The 22,039-nt window shown below is 43.1% G+C and overlaps 1 protein-coding gene across 40 annotated transcripts in view; it reads left to right on the forward strand.

Annotated features, from left to right (window-relative positions):
* The window catches only part of MBNL1 (muscleblind like splicing regulator 1), a 176,004-nt gene that overhangs the window by 148,191 nt on the left and 5,774 nt on the right, over window positions 1–22,039 (forward strand). For 8 of the 40 annotated variants that reach the window (XM_035132489.3, XM_088669812.1, XM_060274469.2 and 5 more), the window contains 4 exons: window positions 4,317–4,574; window positions 7,506–7,659; window positions 13,164–13,258; window positions 20,557–20,631. In XM_035132489.3, the coding sequence (XP_034988380.1) occupies window positions 4,317–4,574; window positions 7,506–7,659; window positions 13,164–13,258; window positions 20,557–20,613 (564 nt within the window). In that variant the 3' untranslated portion in view covers window positions 20,614–20,631. Of the gene's footprint in view, window positions 1–4,316; window positions 4,575–6,473; window positions 6,528–7,505; window positions 7,660–12,265; window positions 12,302–13,163; window positions 13,259–17,575; window positions 17,642–20,556; window positions 20,632–22,039 lie in introns of all 40 variants that reach the window. The other 32 variants (XM_035132484.3, XM_035132490.3, XM_060274465.2 and 29 more) reach the window with 12 other exon arrangements.

Consider the following 22,039-nt stretch of genomic DNA (forward strand, 5'->3'; position numbering starts at 1 on the left):
AGTGAAATCATCGTTTACATAGCAAACAAAATCATAATGCAGCAAAAAAAATCGCAGTTTATCTTTCTGAGTTATGAACCCTGCCCCATGGTGGGCATATTCACTGTCACATTGCAAGCAGGGTTTGCAAACTGGCTTAAACCATGGTTTTGTCGGTGGAGGTGAAAGGTTACACTCCTCCCTAAAGGTAAAGGGACCCCTGACCATTAGGTCCAGTCGTGACCGACTCTGGGGTTGCGCGCTCATCTCGCATTATTGGCCGAGGGAGCCGGCGTATAGCTTCCAGGTCATGTGGCCAGCATGACAAAGCCGCTTCTGGCAAACCAGAGCAGCACATGGAAACGCCGTTTACCTTCCCGCTGTAGCGGTTCCTGTTTATCTACTTGCATTTTGACGTGCTTTCGAACTGTTAGGTTGGCAGGAGCTGGGACCAAGCAACGGGAGCTCACCCCGTCACAGGGATTCGAACCGCCAACCTTCTGATCAGCAAGCCCTAGGGTCAGTGGTTTAACCACAGCGCCACCTGGGTCCACTCCTCCCTAGGCAGTGCAAACCACAGTTTTTCAAAACCACTTCAAACCATGGTTTCAGATCCTGGTTTGTATCCTCTCCTTTACCTGCTGCACAAGCAGTCGACATCCACATTTTATGTAGCCCCAGATGTTTGCTGAAGTTCCCCTTTCTTCCATCTCCCATCAGAGTTCCCATTTGTTTCTTCTTTTCCTCCTGGCTTCTAAAAGTTGATTCTTACATAGCAAGAAAAATTGTACAACGTACATTAAAAAGCCAGAGGGGGAAAACTGATTTTTGCTAAAGTTGCTTGCGTGAAGGAACTTTCAATTTCTCAAAAATTCCCATAAGGAAAATCTCTAAAGTAGCACCTTATTACTTGTGAATTGTGAGGAGAAATTGGCTAGTTGCATGGGGAAATGGGACGTCTGGGTCTTTATCTGTAATCTGTGCTATTTCAGCTATAAAGTCTCCCTGTGCTCTGGGGTAAGATCATTACCTTCTGCTTGCTGCCAAAAGGAGACTGTCAGAATCACTTTTTAACATACATAAAAATAATAACACTGTGTATGTAGGGAACAGCCTTATCCCCTGTCAGACTCTTTGTCTGTCTCGCTTAGTATGGTCTGTTCTGGCTCACAGCAATTGTCCACCGTCTCAGGTGGAGGCATTTTAAATGGTGATGTCAGAGATTGAACCTGGGGTGTTCTGCGCTCAAGGCATGTGTTTGCATCACTGAACTCCCCTGTGGAATTTGCACAGCCTTTTTAAGACTATTTGGAGCCTGGGCATGGGGGCGGAACCCAGGATCCAGAAAAAAAGGCCTGATTTACATGGCACATACGGGTTTTAAAACACACAGAAAGGGACAAAAAAAATACCACTGGTCTAGAAAGAGATAACAGAGGATGGAGTCGGTACCATCTTCTTCGATGCCCTAAGATGCTTCTTAACACAACAACCTTAATAGGCTTCTATTCTACCTTGCAAGGAAAAGCGTAAAATCCACCGACAGTCTTTCCACTCACGAAAAAGTGGTAAATGCCATTCTTGTAAGGTGGCGTAGTTTCAAACATTCAGTGTTGAACCAGGTCAGTCCAATTGATTTCCGTTTGTGCATATCTCTCCCCTTCCCACACCAGCCCGTTTTTTTAAAAAAATAATTAATTAATTAATTAATTGACTTGCTGTTGGCAAGCTGCGCTGATCGGGCACTGAGAGAGCTGAAAGTATGAGCCAGGCCTGTGGAGGGAAAGGTGCGCTGATCAGACTTTGGAGGAAAGAGCTCCAATGAAAGAGAAACCTAGGGGTGGTTTTCTTTTCTTTTTCCGAGGCCAATTAGGCGGCTTTCGATCTGCTGCTGTTTGTTTTGCCGGAGTTCAGAGGGCCTTTTTTCTCTCCAGAGCGGGGCTCCTGTTCTGCTGCGTGTTAAGTGGCGAAGTGGGACTCCGCTAGCTCCGCTGTCATTTTTGCAGCTCCCAAAGACAAAACTGGTGCCAGCCAACCAGCTAAGTGAGGGGGGTTTTTTTTGTCCTTCTAGGGCAAAACGTCTTTGCAGCATCTTTGCCGCTGTTTTTTGCCAGCCCTTTCCAGCCTTTCAAAACTGTTGTTTTGGTTATGAATCAGCGCTGTCTGGTCAACAGTCATAAAACTCTTTCCCCACTATAAATAGGCAGCAGCTCTTATTTTTGGATCCGATTGCCCCCTCAGCAACCCCACCCCTGCCCAGTCACATTAACGCTGGGCAGTCTTTGCCCAGTCCACCTTCACAACAGCCTTGTGAGGTGTGTGATTATTGTTCCCATTTCACAGGAGGGAACTGAATCACAGAATCATCCACACACTCAGAAGTCATGTGATGTAAAAGCTTTGCTGTAGCTAAGTAGGTCAGGGCCACCTGAGAACTCCACATATACCACCTTGAGATCCGTGCAGGAAAAGCAAGGTATGCATTAAATAAAAAGCAGCGTTGGTAAATCCCTTCTGTAGCAGTTGAATGTGACTACCTGGGAAGCATTCCAGGTATAATGATCCTGCTGAATCACAATGTCTATAGAATTTAGGTGACTCAGACCTGACTCCTTCCCTACAGACCCTCCCAGGTTTTAAGATCAGCAGAGGAGGCCCTCTTAGTAGTTTCTTTACTCTCACAAGCTACATTAAAAGAGGGGAGAGGGCATTCTCAGTGGCAGCCCCAAGATTGGGGAACTCTTCAACTCCCCTTCATTATACAGCTTCCAACGATTGCCAAAGACACACCTCTTTACCATGGCTTTATAAACATGAGGTGTATATTTTTAGAACCCACCTCTCATTGTTTTAAACCATTTTAAATATTATGTTTTGATGTTGTAACTCATCCTGAGGCCTTAGGGTGAAGAGCTTTGAATAATAATAATAATAATAATAATAGCAGCAACAACGTAACAACAACCCAAACCTTCCCAACTGGAAAGTCATGTGGATTCTGCAAACCAATCCCCCCCCAAAAAAAACCCACCCTAAGAAATATATCTGGTCTTATTGAAGCTTTTCTGGCTTCCTCAGAAGTCCCTGAATGTTACCACCTGAGGAGAAGCCTCCAAAATTTCATGGTGTGAAATTCAGCAGGAACCAAGAGATGTGCAGAACTTCCATGGTCTTCTCAAATTCTTTTGGCTCCCCATGAATTTATTCAGCTGTTTCGTGTGAAGGGAAACCCCTTAGGTCCCTTTTCACCTTCTACCCCAGCACTAAAAGAGACGGGCATCGGCCATGCTTGCTTTTATCCTAGGCCCAGATACCATTTGAAGGTAAATGATGACATGCTCCTGCCTGCCTGCTATGTGCCTTGCGGCCAGCCATTGCTCTTTTTGCTTCTAAAATGAAAAGGCTCGAGGTGGGAAAACACACTTTTTAAAGATGTTGTTGCCCCTTGGCTGCTTGACTTTCATCTAGAACGAATTCACAATTCACAGGTTGTTTAAAAAAAAAAGTCCCTGGGGTAATTGGGAAAAGGTTTCAGGTGTTCACGTTGCCTTATGTCCTTCTCTCTTAATATTAAGCCTTTCTGCATGCGTGAGTGCAGCCTTAGAGAAAGAAAGCAGCAGCAGCAGCAGCAAAGTGATGTGAGAAACTATGAAAACAGAACACACTTTGACAGGGAAGGAGGGAACGTTGACACTGAAAAAGCATTTCATGTGTCTGCGCCCCCTCGTGTGGTAAAATCATGGAATAGCAGTGTTAATATATTTTGCTAATGTATGCTGACAAAGCTTTAGGTGGAACAAAAAAAAATGTGTGGTCATGCATTTCAAAGCTAGAACTAAAAGCAGTTGGCTGAATTAGAAATAGTTAACTCTGCTTTTGCATTTAGGAAGGTTATAACCTGCATAAGGCAAATCAGCACGCTAGACTTCTGATTGCAACTAAAGAATCTCACTCAAAAGAAACTGAAATTTTAATAGCTGCATAATGGCCGCAATAAGGGGATTTGTTTTGCAGCATAGAATCGTAGAGTTGGAAGGGACCCCAAGGGCCATCTAGTCCAACCCCCTGCATTGCAGGAATCTCAGCTAAAGCATCCATGACAGATGGCCACCCAACCTCAGAAATGCTTGTTTTTCTGCTCGAACAATATAAGGACTTAAAACGCACAGGATTCAGTTGCTTTTAAAACAGCCACAAGGTGGGACAATGCACAATTGCCAGGGTGCACCTGACGTTTCCTTGCAAAGTGATCTAGGTCGCTTCCCCCAGATCAGGTTCTGTTCTGCGTCGTTTTCTTTGTTGGAGTCACTCAGTTTTGCTTTCGAATCCCTCCACAGGTATGCCGAGAGTACCAGCGTGGCAATTGTAACCGAGGAGAAAACGATTGCCGGTTTGCCCACCCTGCCGACAGTGCAATGATTGATACCAATGACAACACCGTTACCGTCTGCATGGATTACATCAAAGGGAGATGCTCAAGGGAAAAGTGCAAATATTTCCACCCTCCTGCACACCTGCAAGCTAAGATAAAAGCTGCCCAGTACCAGGTCAACCAAGCAGCAGCTGCTCAGGCAGCAGCTACTGCAGCAGCCATGGTGAGTCCAAAGAAAGAAATGATTGCAAAAGCTTTGACATTGTCAGCTGCAGGACAGTATTCATGTATTAACTCTCCTTGCTGAAAATATGATTGTTCAGGTATCCCATTCCTTACGTATTCCAGTAAGCTTCCAAGCATGTGATGCCACTTCTGCTCTTAAGTAGTTTCAGGTTCTCCTCCAAAAAGGAAAAAAAAGGAAATTATCATAGAGTTTTTCCGTGTGTACATGGCTTGTGTATATACGTATGTACCCAAATGTACATAACATTAGCCATGTGCCTGTGAATATACCAAGAGACAGGTATTTAGCGTGATGGTAACGCACATCCATTTATACCTGGCCAGCTATAGCTTTTGATATGCATGTATATGCTTGTCAGGATCAGTCCATATCGGCAGTTTTTCTGCAGCATTTCAGACGTAAGAATTGCACAAGCAGTTGGTGCATTCCTCATCAGATCTCGCGATCTGCCATTTCCTTTTGCTTCATTTCCTGTGCTATGTTCAACAGATAATATGCCTTTATAAAGAGGTACATATTTTTTTTGCCTCACTTCCTGCACAATATGCCCCCTCCTCCCCCCTCCTCCATCTTCTTCATTGGAGTTTTTTATTTCTGTTTCCCTGATGACCTATCTGCACGACCCTCCCTGTGCATCTTATTTGCCTTCTAAATGCTGTCTGCTAATTCCTTCCTGAATATAACGGGTCATAACTGGCTATTTCACGATTCCAGAACACAACTATTTCACAAACCCTCTCCAACTTTTTTTGCTGGGTGGGGTGGGGGAAAACAAACCTATTAGGAGCTGTTGTGGGTCCTCTGTTGCAGGGGCACAAATGCAACATTTCACATGAAGAACAAACCCTCACAAAGCCCGAGTTTCAGATGGATGGCACACAAATAATAGTCTTGGTAGCAGAGAAGGAACACCCAGAGTTCTGCTCGTTTGGACACACCCTGAGAAATATATTCCAGTTATTGCTTGTCTAAAACGTACACATCACTGAACTGATATGCATTAAATATCTCAGGTTTGGGCCTTCTTTCCATGTCTGAGGTTTCACAGTAACTTTAAAATATATTATTTAATTGACGAGGGGGTGGCGATAGGATCTGGAACTACTTAGGAGCAGGCACACCCAACAACGAGACTGTTAACTTGAATTGAGGGGCCTGAAATCATTTATTATTACTATTATTATTACTGTGTTTCTCTTAAACATAACTATGGTGTAATGAATAATTGCACAACTGCGAAGTTAAGCGTGACATGGAGTAGCAAAAAAAACTGCAGCATAACTGGGGCGGGAAGCAGAAATAGTCGGTGCGCGCACTGCTTAAAAATGTGTTGGCGGGGTTGTCAAGACAAAATAGCTATTTTAATGGGCCCCTTCTCCGTTGTTTGCTTAGCTGTTAGTGTCGCCCTATATATTTTTCTACATAGCTACATGACTTGACCATTAAAATATTACTTCATGTGAAACGTTGTTGTGTGATCTTCATAGCACACTGCCGGACTACAGGAGAGAGGCCTCCCCCCCCCCCTGTGTTTATGGATACTTGAGCAAAAATACAGAAGGCAGACTCTCTTTCTCACTCTCTTCTCCTTCCTTCACCCCTTTTCTCCCCCTGTTATAGAGTACCTTGTTTGTAATTAACTACATTAGAGGTGTATCCTCACAATAACAGCTCAGTAGTGCCTTTATTGTGCATGCTTAGTCTTGTTATTCGTTGTATATGGCATTCCGATGATTTGTTTTTTATTTGTTTTTTTTCTCACCTACCCAAAAATGCACTGCTGCCCCCATGATGCACCTCTGCTTGCTGTTTATGTTAATGCGCTTGAAACCCCACTGGCCATTGCCATCATGTGCTCGCTGCCTGCTAATTAAGACTCAGTCGGCTGTCAAATCACTGAAGCGACCCCTCGAGGCAACCTTTGACCTGGTACTATGACCTTTCACCTTTTAGCTTGGCATGTAGCTTTACTGTAGATGCGTTTAAAAAAAAATTAAATTCTATTAGTAAATATTCCTTATTTCCTGTTATTAAAGTAACTGAAGCTCAAAGGGGGGAAAGAACTGAGTGTGGTTTCCTGATCCCATACATGGGGGAATTAATCCGTTTATTCTTTCAGCCCATGTCCCCTAGGATGTAGGAACCCCACATTCAGTTGAACTACCTTGTAGCAGTTTCTAAAGGGAGTAAGATGGGATTTTTAAATATATATATATAAAGAAATGTATATAATATATATGAGATATATATATATTCGCATCGGTTTGGTTGGCATGGCTTAACAGTATTCTTAAAGTAGATTTAACATTTGTAATGCAATGTTAAAAAATGAAGAAGGAAGTACCAGCATGGAATGGTACATTTTTATTTTTATTTTTGCATGAGTAGTAGAGACTTTTGGGGTTTGCGGGAGTAAGCTTCTAATATTATATTAACCTGTTTCATTCACTCTGTTAAGATTTCTCTTTAACATGGCTTTTACTTGTCAATTCTCATGGAGCTAGCAGTGCAGCTTTCTTTATTTACACCCCACCCCGACCCCCGGTATTGCTGCCTTCTTCCTAGAAACCTGAAGCTTTATATTGTGGAAATATGCTAGTGTATAGATCTCGAGCACTGTCACTACACAATGCCATATTTTGGAGGGCAAATATTCCTTACTTTAAATCTTCAGCCTTGCCCTTTCCTTGAATAGTAAAGTCCGCTCCGCTGCTTGCTTGCTCAAGGATATATATATATTTTAAAAAGATGGTGCCTGTTGGTTGTTCCTCCTACTGATTTTTCTGTTTCTTTTCTCTCTTTTTCTCTCTCCCTGCTCCATCCCCACCTTCCTTTTTATTTTCTTCATTATTATTACTATTATTATTTTTTAAAAAACTGGGCTATCTTATACTCATCCTCCATTAGGGAATTCCTCAAGCTGTACTTCCCCCATTACCAAAGAGGCCTGCGCTTGAAAAAACCAATGGTGCCACCGCTGTCTTTAATACTGGTATCTTCCAATACCAGCAGGCTCTTGCAAACATGCAGTTGCAACAGCATACAGCCTTCCTTCCACCAGGTAAGTGACGCAGCTTCCCTCTTGCCCGCGCGGGAGCCAGGCACAAGCCAAGGTCACAGGAGGACTTTCCCATATCTTAGCAGACCTCGGAGGCTAAGGATTAGTCGCTAGCTAGAGAGCCAAGGGAAAGAGATTCCCCGCAGGGTTGGCCCTTTGTGAGTAGGGAAGGAAGACAGTCTTGCTGCTAAACTGCAGATTCTGCATATGTTTGTCTTGAAAGCAAGGTGTCTGGGTGCTTTCTGGCCTAATGTGACAATCTGCATCTTCAAAGTGTGTGATCTTACGTTTCAAAAACAGCATTTGAAGTCTTTCCCCTTGTGCCTCTTTTGCCTAATCCTCCATTTCACCTCTCTTCAGCTGTTTGGTATGGTTCTTTTTTATATATATAAAAAATTGCTGTAAGACCCCTTTGCTCTAGACAGCGTAACAAATCATTCCTGTATGTCATAACCACTTTCTAAGGCCTGTTATGGAAGAAAAGACCCATTAACCTTTTAATTGTTTATCGGGGGTGGGGTGGGGTGGGGACACAAACCTTCTGAAGCTTTGCCGTTGATTTTATCATGAGCGAGACCAACTATTATTATTACCCATTTCTATACCGCTTGATCTTTTTAAGGGGAAAAAAACTCAAAGCGGCTTACAGCACATTGAAACGTCAAATAAAACAATCCAGAACAAAACATTTGCTGAAGGAAGTCAAATTCAGAATGTAAATCCCACCACCACTTAGTCTGAAAGAAGACCCACTTGGGTGCTTTTGTGCTCCTGGAATTTATGTCCCGAGATCCCCAAGTCGGAACTAAGCTGGAGGGTCCATTCGGAAGATGCCTGCCAGAAGGATCAGTGGCAGAATTTGGGTTGCTTTGTCCAGGCTACTGTATCATATACAGCAAGATACGAATTTCCCTTAATCCACTCGCCCAGCCACCTCACCTAACAGGAAAGGAAGGTTGAGACAGAACCTGAGAAAGAATGCTCAAGCGTGGCCAGTGTCACAGATATCACTTGTGACACAGCCAATGGATTTGTGGCGTACCTTGGCAAGAGCAGGGGGCCCCATTGTGCTGGCTGTTAATAGAGACGCTGCCACCTGCTTTCCAGTCCATCCCCCCCCCCCAAAGGAGGGTGGCACTCTTAACATGCCATGGACTTGACTTCCACGCTTATTTAAAGCCCACTTTAAGGAGCAGCATGGCTACAAAGAAACTGCGAAGTTGACCATAACATCCCACTTAAGGGTTCTTTGCCTCCTCGCACGCCTACACGCCAAGGAACATAGCTGTCAAGTTTTCCCTTTTCTCGCGAGGAAGCCTATTCAGCATAAGGGAATTTCCCTTTTAAAAAGGGAGAACTTGACAGCTATGCCAAGGAATAACCAAAGTTATTCCAGGGTTCTAAGTCACACAGGGTTCTAAGTTCCAGGGATCCAGGGGCTACACAGGTAGTAAAGGCTTGCCACTGCAGATGTTTTATCCCTAAACACACGAGAGGATAGGAGGGGACCCCAGGAGCAGGACTAAACACATGGCTCCATAGCCCCTTTGTATTTTGTGTTGCCCCTTCACGCAAGTAACACGTGAGAAGGAGCTAAGAAGATGTTCCCAGGGCCGCCATTGACTTCATGTAAAAAGTCGCACAAGAGCAGGTGCTTTGGGCAAAACGCTGCACATAAAACTGATGATTATGTGTTTAGGTGAGGATGGCAAAGTCATACGTGATCTCTTTTAAAAGGTACTGAGTCCTTGCTAGACCCATTTCTGCTCCACCTAAAATCAATGGCAAAAACTCGCTTAGGTTTCCATAGTGATTCCCAGTGCTTCAGCAGGAGTGAAACAGTAATATTAGCTTCTGGGAAGATCTGGCCTGCTTGGTCTCTTACTGCATTTATTGAAATAAATATATGGAATGGTATGTTGGCACTATTTCGCATGTCGTTGTGTGAAACGAACTGTTTCATATCCTAATGAGAACATATCTCTTTGTGTGCTAAATTCTGCTAGAGAAACATTGAGGGACTCTTAATGGGTTTCTTCCCCCATTTACTACTTTAAATCAAACTTTGTCTTGAGCTGGGGGAAAATGGAAGATAAAGTTTGAATTAGCAAGTTTTGAATTACACCTTGATTAGTGAATTAAACCTTTTGAAGTCAAGGTGATAATTGTAATAGCAAGGTTGTTGTTTTTAATCACTGATAAACAAAGGGGTCCTACACAACTGTCTTTTTTCCCCATACCTGCCAGTTTTTGCACCATAGGTTTTCATTGCTGCCTTCCATTCATTTGCTGCAAACCCTGTGCAAGAATGTGTGTTGGTTTAAAATGTCAGATTAAAACCGAAAGCATGCGTAGTTAAATTTCAGGAAGTAATGATAAAGAAAAGCAAATGCTCTTTTCATTACATATGTACAAGTAAATTAAATGTACAGATTATAGAACTAATAATATGTAGTGAAAATGGTATAAAAATAATAGCAATAATAATGCAGATAATGCTGATGATGTATAATATGTGCACATTATGCTTATCAAAATAAGAAGATAGGCCTCAATCTCAAGGGACAATTAAAGAATAAACACAAGGGAAGTGGAGGCAGAGGTGAGCCAGGAAAAATATGCCCTTTCAGTTAACATAGATTCAACCCAATGCCCTTTGTTCATAGAAATATTCCTTCTGTGATTGCAACGTTCTTTGACCCAGAGGACACCTCCACTAACAAAAGGGGTGAAGCTTAATTTCTCCAATTCTGCCTCCCTTTTGCAGTCACCTGTACTACCTGTCAGAGTGGCCAGGGGGGGTAGGGTTCCCCCCCCAAAAAAGCTGTGGAACAGTTTTCAGAGCCCCAAAGCGAAGGGGTATTGGCCAAATTTTTTATCCTCTCTTTCATTAGCAGGAACGAGGAGTGCTCTCTCCATGAGCAAAACCCCACTCACAGAAGATGTCTGTTTGCATGCACACAGACAGTGGAGAGGGGTTATGTTGTCCCGCTAAGTCCAGAGAAAAGCAGCTAAGCTATATCCATCCGGAAAAACCAACTGGCCCATATCACTGGCTAACCCTGTGTTGCATCCAGACTAACTTAAGCGGACTTAGTTCCCAGCGCAATCAGTGGGATTTAAGTCAAGACAAACTTGTCCCCTTCCTTTCAATAGGATCTTTGCTCAACTTAGTCTGGATCCAGCCCAATGCCTTCAATATAGATCAGTCCTAATAATGCCACACGTTATACTCATCATTTATAAAGTTTTTTTAGTAGTTAACATTTCAAAAGCAACTTCGAATATCATAATTAATATGTATGGTAGTGATACCGTGTTTCTCCTAAAATAAGCCATACCCCGAAAATAAGCCATAGTGAGAGGCAGTTTAACCTTGTAGGTTAAACTTGTACCATACTTAATTAAAAAAAATAAGACATCCCCTGAAAATAAGCCACCGTGTTGTTGTTGTTTTTTGAGGAAAAATAAATATAAGACGGTGTCTTATTTTTGGAGAAACACGGTAATTGTATGCAACAGATACAAGATAATTATATAATTTAAAACCAGTTTACCAATAACTGTCGTAATTTCAGCACGTGTTTGTTTCCGCTGACTTCTTTAGTTGCAAAACCGCTAGAAAAATCTGCAGAGGGCATTATAGTAACATCCTGCACATTTCCTTTGCAGAAATGTGTTTCCTGTAGAATGACTGGTTCTTGTAGCTCTTGTCCACCCATTGAGAACAATTGACCTCCATCCTGACAGAGTGCTCTCTTTGCACAGTCCCAGATGCAGAACCCACAATTAGTGTGGCTCTCAGCAGCATAGAATACCTTGGTGTGTTTAGTTGTCAACACATAGATGCCATTAAGCCTGGATCACTCTTGAATCTGCATATATTGAAGGGTGTGTCGCTCTCCATTTGCAGACATCACACTAAATGTGCATCCATTGAAGGGTAGGGGCAATGCTACATGCAATTTAGGTGTGCATGTAGCCTCATATGTAGAGAATTACAGGGGTGCAATGGCGCCCCTAAATTATCCTAAGATACCCTGCGTGGACCAGTATTTAGGGTGGCGCCTGCTTGATACGCAATGTTGCAAACCACAACATTAGTTCTGATTTAATATCTGAAATGAAGGCACTAGATCTCAGTACAAGTGAAAAGTACCACGATCCAATAATGTCCTGCAGGTTTAAAAACAAGAATAATAATTTAAGTCAATTTTCAGGGTAATGGATTCGGGACCCAGCAGGCATTATGCACTTAGTAAGGAATAGATTAATTAAAATCGGTGATATTAAAAACCAACAACTCAAGCTTCTTCTCATGCTGTTAGAGCCTTCATTACCCTTACTGCCCTAGCTCATTTTAATCAAAATGCCAGCACACAGTTCAATCTGCTTTTCCTCCTGCCCTGCTCATGTCAGACTAGTTCTAATTGACCACCACCTTGCTGTTTGAGTTGACTGTGCTGATGGTTACATGCCACTGTTTCCCATAATAACCAATTTTTTCTTCTTTGTTCAAATGAGATTTTCCTAATTACACGTGTGATGGGTTGTTTTAATTCTTTTCCCTTTGCAAATCCACCTTCCTGTTGCAATGCATGATGGGCAGGCTCAATATTGTGCATGACACCCGCTACAAGTGTTGGTAGGTGCCAGCTTTGTTTCTTGATTACCTTTTTTTAAAAGAAATCTGTTTAGCAGCTCACAGACTCTCAAAATCCACTGCTGGGTCTTTAACGTGTAGCTATTGTACCAATCCATCCCCCCCTTCCCTTGCACTAACAACTTGTCAATTAAATGCACTTGCTTCTATTTAATTGACACAGAAATCCTAGAAGCCGTTTAGCAGACCAGGTGGCTGTGTGACACATCCCCACTTGCCCTGTCTCTCCCCCCGCCACCGCCAACACCCCCCCCCCAATGCCACAATCTTCTTAGCAGCTCTGGTGGATTTTGACTGGACTCTGAGTTCCAGTTTTTTAGAAACTGTTGCACGTCTTCTTTCTTTCTTTTGAAAAGAAAAGAAAACATTCAGTTATATACTTCGTGCAAGTTAATCCAGAACTAGAATGTCAAGCCAGGAGATTATGAAATGTTAACAGCGGTAATAAAAAAAAACAGGGGGGGAAGGGTGGTGGTGGCGGAATATTTATCGTGAGACGTTAAAGATAGGGGGTTACGTCAAGTTTGTTGGTTGACTATGAACTGAAATAATTGAGCTTGATTGTGTTGATTCCCGTGATTTGATGGTAACGAGCGTTTCTCCTCCTCTCTCCTCCTCCTCCTCCTCTTTCATCTCTCTCCCTCCCCTCCTTCCTCGCTCTCCGGAATGTTGTCCCGCTTTTTGCGCTGCGATTGCATGTCACTTTGCTGGTGGTGATATCTCGTCCCCACGGCTTATCTGCTGATATAAATACCATACTCGACGATTCCGCCACCTGTTGCCATGGTTTCCCATACTGCTACACTCTCCTGTATGTTTGCTTATATGATTTTCCTCCCGAAAGTTCCCATGGTGCACGGCGGTACGCCCACCACTGTGTCTGCAGCAGCAACATCTGCCACAAGCGTCCCCTTCGCTACAGCAGCCACAGCCAACCAGGTTTGCTAATTTACAGCTTTGTTTCTTAAAACATAACTCAGAATCAGTGCTTTTCAGAAGCATGGGGTTTTGTCCGTCCCCCCTTTTTGTTCTGTTTCGTTTTTTTGTTCATTTGTACCTCTTGTTGGCCTACACATAGCTTAACTAGCCTTTTGCCCATGCTCAGAAAGGTGCTGCTCCTCCCATTTCCAGTACTAAAATATTTGACACAGTCCCTCTCATGAATTACTCAGCATAGGAAGCAAAAACTGCCTCCCCACCTGTTTTTAGAATAGTCAGAGAGCTGGGTAATAGTTCAAGTTCAAGGCAACAGTACTTTGTTTTACGTAGAATTTTACCAGGATTGGTTAAGTGATGGATTAGTGTCTGGATAGGACTCCAACTCCCGCTCAGCATGGCCGGTGACCAGGAATTCTGGGAGTTGGAGTCCAACCAAATCTAGAATGCCACAGGTCCCATCCCCCCCATCCCTGGAATAAAGGATCAGGGATGCAGTAATCATAAAATCATTACTATTGATGGCTGGAATGTTCCGAAGCTATCAAAATCTGAATACTTAAGCCTTTATAGCACTGTGGCTTTCCTTTCACTTTTCAAATCAGTCAGGGGATTGACAGCCATGTCCATTGCAAACCAGATTATATTTACTCTTAGAAATCTATCCCAATTGCCTCTCTGCCTGGACAGTATAATTACAACAAACAGAAACATGGTAACAAGCCAGTAAGTAATAAAACTACTGCGCTTCATATATCAAACTCGGATCAAATCTGACTCAAATTTAAGTATGTGGTTTATCCATTTGCATGGCTCTTAATCCCACCATCAATTACACAGCCAAAGATTCAAAAGTCTGCGCAGATGCTTGGCTATTCAATAGACACAGCACACAGTTCATAGGTCGTGAATGGTAGACCGTCAACATTTGATTATACCATTCTGTTTGCCACACAAGTGAGCAAAGCGCTGTTACACTCAGGTCCTGCTTGCAAGGCTTCCAAGGTTGACCACTGCAAGAACAAAGATGCTGGACTTCTTGCATATAGGCAAGCCAGAAAATCAAAGGGTATTCTCTTGGGCCACAGAACATGGTGTGCAACACAATCCTGCTAATCTTTTCTTGGAAAGAAGACCCGCAATATTCAGGGTACTTACTCCATAGTAAGTTTAGAATTGCAGCCCTGATATGCGCAGGACCCCACTGTTGTGCATGAATCAGCATAAATGCAGATGTTCTACTCTTTTGCCACTGCACCATCCATTGCTCCACAGGTGCTCAGCAGAAGAATCGGTTGCATTGATGGTGCTGTGTATATATTCCCATTATTTCTGCCCCCTCCCCCTTTTTGGTGAAATAACACGCCTGTGAACATTTTCAGACACTAAAGGATCACCCTTTAAGACTAGAGTGTTTGAACATGAGTCAGCTTTCACTTTCTTCCTAAATGCATTATTAGTTTGCATTGCACCTTGCATTGATAAGTGCATTGCGTGGGAAGTGGGAAATTCAAGGCAGACCATACCGGCAGCTACACTGGGACCTGAGCACAGGAGAGTTTGTATAAAAGGATTTCTAGGGGAATCATCATCAAGAGAGGCCACAGCATTTCCAAAACACTTGATGATCCATGAAACTCTGGCAGGCCAGCATGCTCTGCCACCCCCATGCCTGAACCTTACATGTGTAGAAAGAGTTACTTTTTGCATTTTTGCATTCCTGGGGATCCTTCCCCTCATCTCCCAAAACATGGGTTCAGCAACCCACCTGCTTAGAATGAGCTTCACCGTAGCTTTGCACTGGACGCTGCTGAATAACTATGAGAGCAAACATAACCTTGGGATTGCAGAAAGCAGTTCATACCTCAGTTGAAACAGAGTGGTTACAAAGACCGTAGGTGCTATGGCAACAGATTCGTGCACATTTGCTAATGGTTCCTCTCCCACTCTCACCTGTGCAGCTTCACATTTGCTGTATAGGAAAGCAGGATCTGATCGGCCCTATTCAGACATTCTCAATCGAACAATTCCAATCTTAAGGGCAAAAGGCAGTGGTATGCTTGTTGGGCCCAACCGCCCATGTTGCATTCCCGACGACCCACTCCTGCAGCCCCCCATGCTAAACGTCTGTGGTGAACTGGCTCTGTTTGTGTTGGTTTCTCGTGCAGCTTAGACTGATTATGCAGAGTTCTCAATAGCATGCGGTGCAAGGTCCCTGCCGCAAACGTCTGCTGTCAAGCAAGACAAAGGCTGTCAGTCCACTAAGTGGTCCCCTGATGTCCCCCCCTCCCACGCACACAGTTGGCATTGTACGAAGGAGAATTAACGGAATAGGGATACAGAGTTCACAGAGCAGTACAAACGATAGGAAGCCAATGCAAATTAGGTGTAAGTTATGCAACTGTATCTTATCCGTAGTCCAGACTCCATTCAGGAGCAGGGCTACTGTCAGGTGAGCTGGCCTTAAAGAGAGGGAGGTAAAGGTAAAGAGACCCCTGACCATTAGGTCCAGTCGTGACCGACTCTGGGGTTGTGGTGCTCATCATGTTATTGGCCGAGGGAGCCGGCGTACAGCTTCCAGGTCATGTGGCCAGTATGACAAAGCCGCTTCTGGCGAACCAGAGCAGCACACGGAAACTGTGTTTACCTTCCTGCTGTAGCAGTACCTATTTATCTACTTGCACTTTTGACGTGCTTTCGAACTGCTAGGTTGGCAGGAGCTGGGACCGAGCAACGGGAGCTCACCCCATTGTGGGGATTCGAACCGCTGACCTTCTGATCGGCAAGCCCTAGGCTCTGTGGTTTAACCCACAACACCGCCTGCGTTCTCAGGGAGGGAACAAGCTTTTAAAATGGAGTTTTGATTTGACAGTGTAACATCAGCTGGGTCACATGGTCATGCGACCCTGTTGAGCAGAGTTTGGAATATGGGCAAGTCTTCCCCTTGTCCCATCTCACCCCTGCCACTCACCGCAAATGCTCCTTTTGGGGGAACTGACTTAGCCAGGATGGAGCATTTTCCTCTCAAATATTGCTTGAAAGGCTGGCCATGAGCCTCTCGCAGATAGGGTATTGCTTATGCCAAAGTTCAGCATACGTGGCTCGCAAATACAGACCTCTGCACAGGGCACCTCCTTGCGTATGTGCTCTGGAAATGGCTGGAAATGGTTGTTTCTTTTTTCTGTATGATGATCCCCAGCATATAGGTGGGTGAGATGTCTTGTTTCCAACTTCATCAAGACTCCACACAGTAATGTCAGTGAAAGAGGAATGGTAGGAAATTGCACCTCGGGTGTGTGCCCTTTCTGTTGGTTAAGGACCAAAAGGAAAACAGCAGCCAGGAGGGATTGGGCAAAATTGCACATTTCCAGACAGTATGCAAACTGATAGACAACCACTCTTCAAAATTCACCCTTCTCTGAATTTTGCAGTGCGGTGTTCCCATCAAGTATTGTGTACAGAAATGCATATACTAGGATGAAGCATGCATAAAAATGCTTATATTTATGAAAATACCAGATGGGAATTCATTACAGCATGGAAAATATAAAAAATATACAATATACAAAAACATGTATGTTAGGAGAGATTTGCACTAAAATGGTGGTGAATTTTTTTTTTTTAAAAAAAAAGCAAACTGATCTGGAAATGTGGAGAACTGAATTTTAAAAAATGGAATTGATAGACTTGCCCATCCCTTATGGCCTGTTCTGAAGGGCCCCCACAGGCCCCCACATGGGACTGTTGCCACAGCCATTGCAGTGGCCCCAAATCCTAATATTATGATTGATTCATAAGCAACAAAACAAAGGACTGTATATCAGGAATCCCCCCCCCAAAAATTAGTATGAATCAGTTGATAAACAGTTCAGCCATATTAAAATGTTTTTTAAAAACAACAACATCTTTTAGGATCATTAACGTAAAACCTCTGGCAAAATCCTCTTTCCCTCCCACAGATGATAATTTACCTTTTCCGTCTTTTTAAAAGACACTGCCCACCCCCATACCTTTCCCAAGCCAGATTCTGGGAGATTCTCTTTTCGTTGTTTCAATCTGACCATTTCATGCATATCTCTCTGGGTCTTCATAACGCACTGCAGCCAAGTTCCGCAGCCAACCCTCAGTATATGCATATATGAGCCATATATGTATATAGTATGTAAGCATTGTCGACATAATGTAACGCCACCAAAAATAGCCCGCCCGCCCCCACCTCCCGCAATGTGCATGCATGCAGAAGTTTGTTTGTTTTTTTAAAAGAACTGGCCCCTTTGTCGTCACTTGCCAGTGCTCAAGGTCCTTGGTCTGTTTCAACAGCACTGCTCTTGAAGCTTCTACACAGCTGGGTGCAACATCCTCTCCTGCTGCCGTAGAAAACAAATGGTATGAGAAGCTCGATTACACTTGGCACATGTTTCCGTGCACACGCACAAAAAATGTGCTGTAGAAATGTATACAGTACACCTAAAGAACAAGTATATAGATAGGGGGCAGTTAGTCATGCTTGGTGGGTGGGATGGGGGGGCTCAGTTACAAGACGTGCCACATCTCTTCATCTCCCATCTCCTGACCCGTCTGGTGGATATTATTATTATTATTATTATTATTATTATTATTATTTCAACTTATACACCGCCCTATACCCAGAGGTCTCAGGGCGGTTCACAACAAGACCACAACATATAAAATCAAACCAAAAGCCGTAACCCAATAACCCACCCACCGCAAAAAGTCGCATTCTAAAAGGGTGTTGGATGTCAAGAAGATCGACCAAAGGCCTGCTTAAAAATGAATGGTTTTGCCTGGCGCCTAAAGGTGTATAATGAAGGCGCCAGGCGAACTTCTCTGGGGAGAGCATTTATACTTGAATAACAGCCAACGAGAAGTGTATACACTGCAGACTTGAGGGAGTAGTTGAACAAAGTACAGTCATACCTTGGTTGTCAAATGTCTTGGTAGTTGGATGTTTTGGCTCCCAAACGCCGCAAACCTGGAAGTGTGAGTTCTGTTTTTTGGAAGCAGAACGTCCAACGTGGCTTCTGCGGCTTCCGATTGAGTGCAGGAAGCTCCTGCAGCCAATCAATCAAAAGCCTTGGTTTTTGAACCATTCCGGGAGTCGAACCGACGGATTAAATTTGACAACCAAGGTACCACTGTATCGTAATGCAGAACCTTACATCTGGTGAGTAGGTCCTTCTTTATCCTTTCTGGGCCAATTCAGACTTCATTTCAAAGAAGGGAAATAGTTCTGTCTCAGGTTTAGTCCCAGATGCTATTTCTTTGCATCTGAAGCCCTAGAAAGCCACTGTCTACCAGTGTAGACAATACTCGGCTGAATGGACCAAAGTCCTGATTCAGGATAAGGCAGCTTCTTGCATTCCTAACTTTGAAGTGCAAAGAAACACTCCTTTGTTCAGACCACATCTTGGGAAGGCCCAGGCCATTCGTGGTTTGCATATTCCTATATTCAGTGGCTATGGCCCCCAGTTTGTGCAGGATTCCCACTGCCAGCTGCAGAAGAGCCACACCTCATCCCTGCAGTGAGACATTTTGCTAATGATGACCAACAAGAAGAAGGCCCAGTTATAATCACCAATCCATATCCCACCAAGTTGAGTTTGTTTTAATTGTTGCAACTATAGTTCAAAGTACAGTCATACCTCGGTTTAAGTACACTTCGGTTTGAGTACTTTCAGTTTAAGTACTCCGTGGACCCATCTGGAACGGATAAATCCACTTTCCATTACTTTCAATGGGAAAGTTCGCTTCAGGTTAAGTACGCTTCAGTTTACGTACTCCGCGGACCCGTCTAGAACGGATTAATCCACTTTCCATTACTTTCAATGGGAAAGTTCGCTTCAGGTTAAGTACAGACTTCCGGAACCAATTGTGTACTTAAACCGAGGTTCCGCTGTATTGATTTTTAGAAGAAAAAATACTCCAAGTTATGCACCATTTGAAGACTTTCTTTCAAATGGCAAAGAGAGAGAGAGAGAAGAACTGTATCTTATGGTGCAAAACGCTACGTTTCATAACAAAACGCTACATTTCACTCCAGGCAGCCTTACTTTCCATATTTTGGAAAATTAGACCCTTGTGGGAGAAATTTAATATGGATACTAACAATTCTATACTTTTAATCCACAATTTAAAGACACTTGACAGTGTGATCCTAACCATGTCTACTCAGAAGTAAGTCCTGTTGAATTCATTGGGGCTTACTCCTAGGTAAGTCAGGTTCAAATTGCAGCCTTATTTTTATAAATAACTTCCCCTGCACAAAGACCCCTGGGGCAATATTTATAAAATTTAAAGCAGAAATGCCATTCATAAAAAAGATCCAGACAGTGTCAGCTATAGTAAAAACAAAATGCAGGTCATAATCAGTAATTCAAAACAGGGAAATAGCGTTTCCAATGGCGTTTTTCGACTTACGAATTTTTCGACTTTTGAAGGTCCCTTCGGAACGGATTAAATTCGTAAGTCAGGGCACCACTGTAGATGATTCTCTTTCTTGCTTTGCTAAGTTTACTTGCCCAAAATGGAGTCTTTAGGAATCTGGGGAAGACATACTGCCGCCCCACCACCACCACCACAGCTGGGGAGAAGAATATATTGGGAATAAATCCAAGAATCTCATTAGGTTATTCTTGGGAAGATACTTAAATTTGTGCCCCTCCCCACCAAATGTGTTTGTGTGTGTTTGTGTGTTTCAATGCAAAGATGGAAACAAGTACGGTATATGATTCTTAGGTGCATGATAGCTTATGTACTTGAGCTTTTATTCCAGTTCAGTTCTGGAGTGGATATTCTGAGTGTTGAAGATTCCAGCTATGCCTTCCAATATGCCTTTCGCTTGAATATCAGCACAGCTTAACCAGAAAATGAAATGATTTGCAACAAAACAAATCTGGCTCAAAGTATCTTAAAACTGAGTGTACAAAATGCATGGGCCAAAAGGTTGCCAAATTTTTCCACAGCGAGTTGGGCAAAGTCCCCCCAAACCGTATAAATATGTGTAAGCCAACAAAAAGGACTTTTGAAATTATTGCACTGCATGAACTTTTAACTGTTATTTTATCCTTCTTTCTAAACAATCAGTAATCATTACTAAACATTGGTTGATATACTACTTGACAGAACATTTTAATTTAAATTGATACCTGTGTTTTTGTTAACTTGCTGTTCCGATGTAGAAGTCCACCATCTTTCACCTGAGCTGTTAGTAAAAAAAAAAACCTGCATACTTGTGGAACGCATTATTCACAGGTTACATTCCTTTTCTTGTTCTTCAATAGATACCCATAATATCTGCCGAACATCTGACTAGCCACAAGTATGTTACACAGATGTAGACATATAATCATCAAACAGTAAGTTTCTCAAGTGTGCTTTATATTGCATTTTGCATATAGTGCTATTCTGGATTTGCATTTTCTCCTCCGTGGAACAAGAACCAAGTTAGCAGCCCAGTTTGGATGTAATACCTACAGCAGGCCAGAGAGCACACTAAGCTAGGACTCCTCCGTGGTATCTGCAACACAGTCCTATGCATGCCTACTCAAAGTAAACCTAAATGAGTTGAATGGCAACCCAGGTAAACGGGAAGTGCTGTAGCTTCCCATTTTCCTAAACGTGCATAGGATTCCATCCCTGGTTTACCATGGACAGGTAATTTTTGTACTTGGAGGGAAAAAAACCTCACCTTCCCCTGATGCCCACACCCATGCAGTCTGAAGGGAAAAGTCCATTCACACTTTTAATCCTGTCATCTACTGTATACACAGGCTAGTTGTAAGTGGCATTTGAAAGTATCATTGGGCGGGGGGTGGGGGAGGAACACAATAAAACCCCATAAATAATACTCTAGATAATGTACTATGCCCTACTGTCTAACTACTAGATATGGAGACTGCGAAAGATTTTGTGTGTATGTCCTAAAGGAATGTTGCATAAATCCCAGGTGCCATGCAGGTGTCATTTTTTAACGATTACATAAGGATGGTTAATGACTACATAAGGAAATGGCTCATATCAAGGAGCCTTTGATTTTTCTTTCACTGCCACAGATGCCTCAAAGTCTCTGTAGGTATAAGCATCCAATCGGCAAGGTGGATCATGCAGCACATGAATGACTCTCAAGTTGTCATGCAATGCAGTTTAAGCCTGTGTGGTCCATAATAGCCGCAAGTCAAGTTGCCTCCGTCATCACACCAAAAAACATCATGTCCTTTCAGTAGGTGCAGGCCTTCGTCTCCTTTTGTGTGAGACTCAGAACTGGGAATCATCAAGCTGATAGTCTCTCCCCAGCACAAATTACCAAATGATATTGAATTTTTGTGTGTGTGTTTTGTGACAAGGGCTGTATGGAGAGATCAGGTAAAGACCACAAACTCATCCAGTTACATAAATTAATCTTGAACTGTAGCTCCAGCTACTGAATGCCAGGTCTTCATAAGTTAACCTTCTGCTCTGTGAGAAAAGGTTTCACTTGACTACACCTGTCTGCTTGGAAGAGAGTTTTTTTCTTTCTTTTCTGCACTTAATTTAAATTTGTGATTGGAGTGTTCAGTACTGGTTCTGCCTGACATCAAATCTTCATCCAACAAGACTATTTTTAAGTTGCCGGTAATAGCTCCTCTGCCATCTCCTCTCCCCGTTTCAAGGGCAACGCCTGCTGTGGAAATGGAAGTCTCTTCAGAACGTTTCCCTCTTCCTGCTTTAAGTTTTGTCTTGACATGAAATGCATTCACACGGCAGTGCTGTGAGGCCACTTTAAGT

This window comes from Zootoca vivipara, chromosome 5 (genome assembly GCF_965207765.1).
Source record: "Zootoca vivipara chromosome 5, rZooViv2.hap1.1, whole genome shotgun sequence".
Lineage (NCBI taxonomy): Eukaryota > Metazoa > Chordata > Lepidosauria > Squamata > Lacertidae > Zootoca > Zootoca vivipara.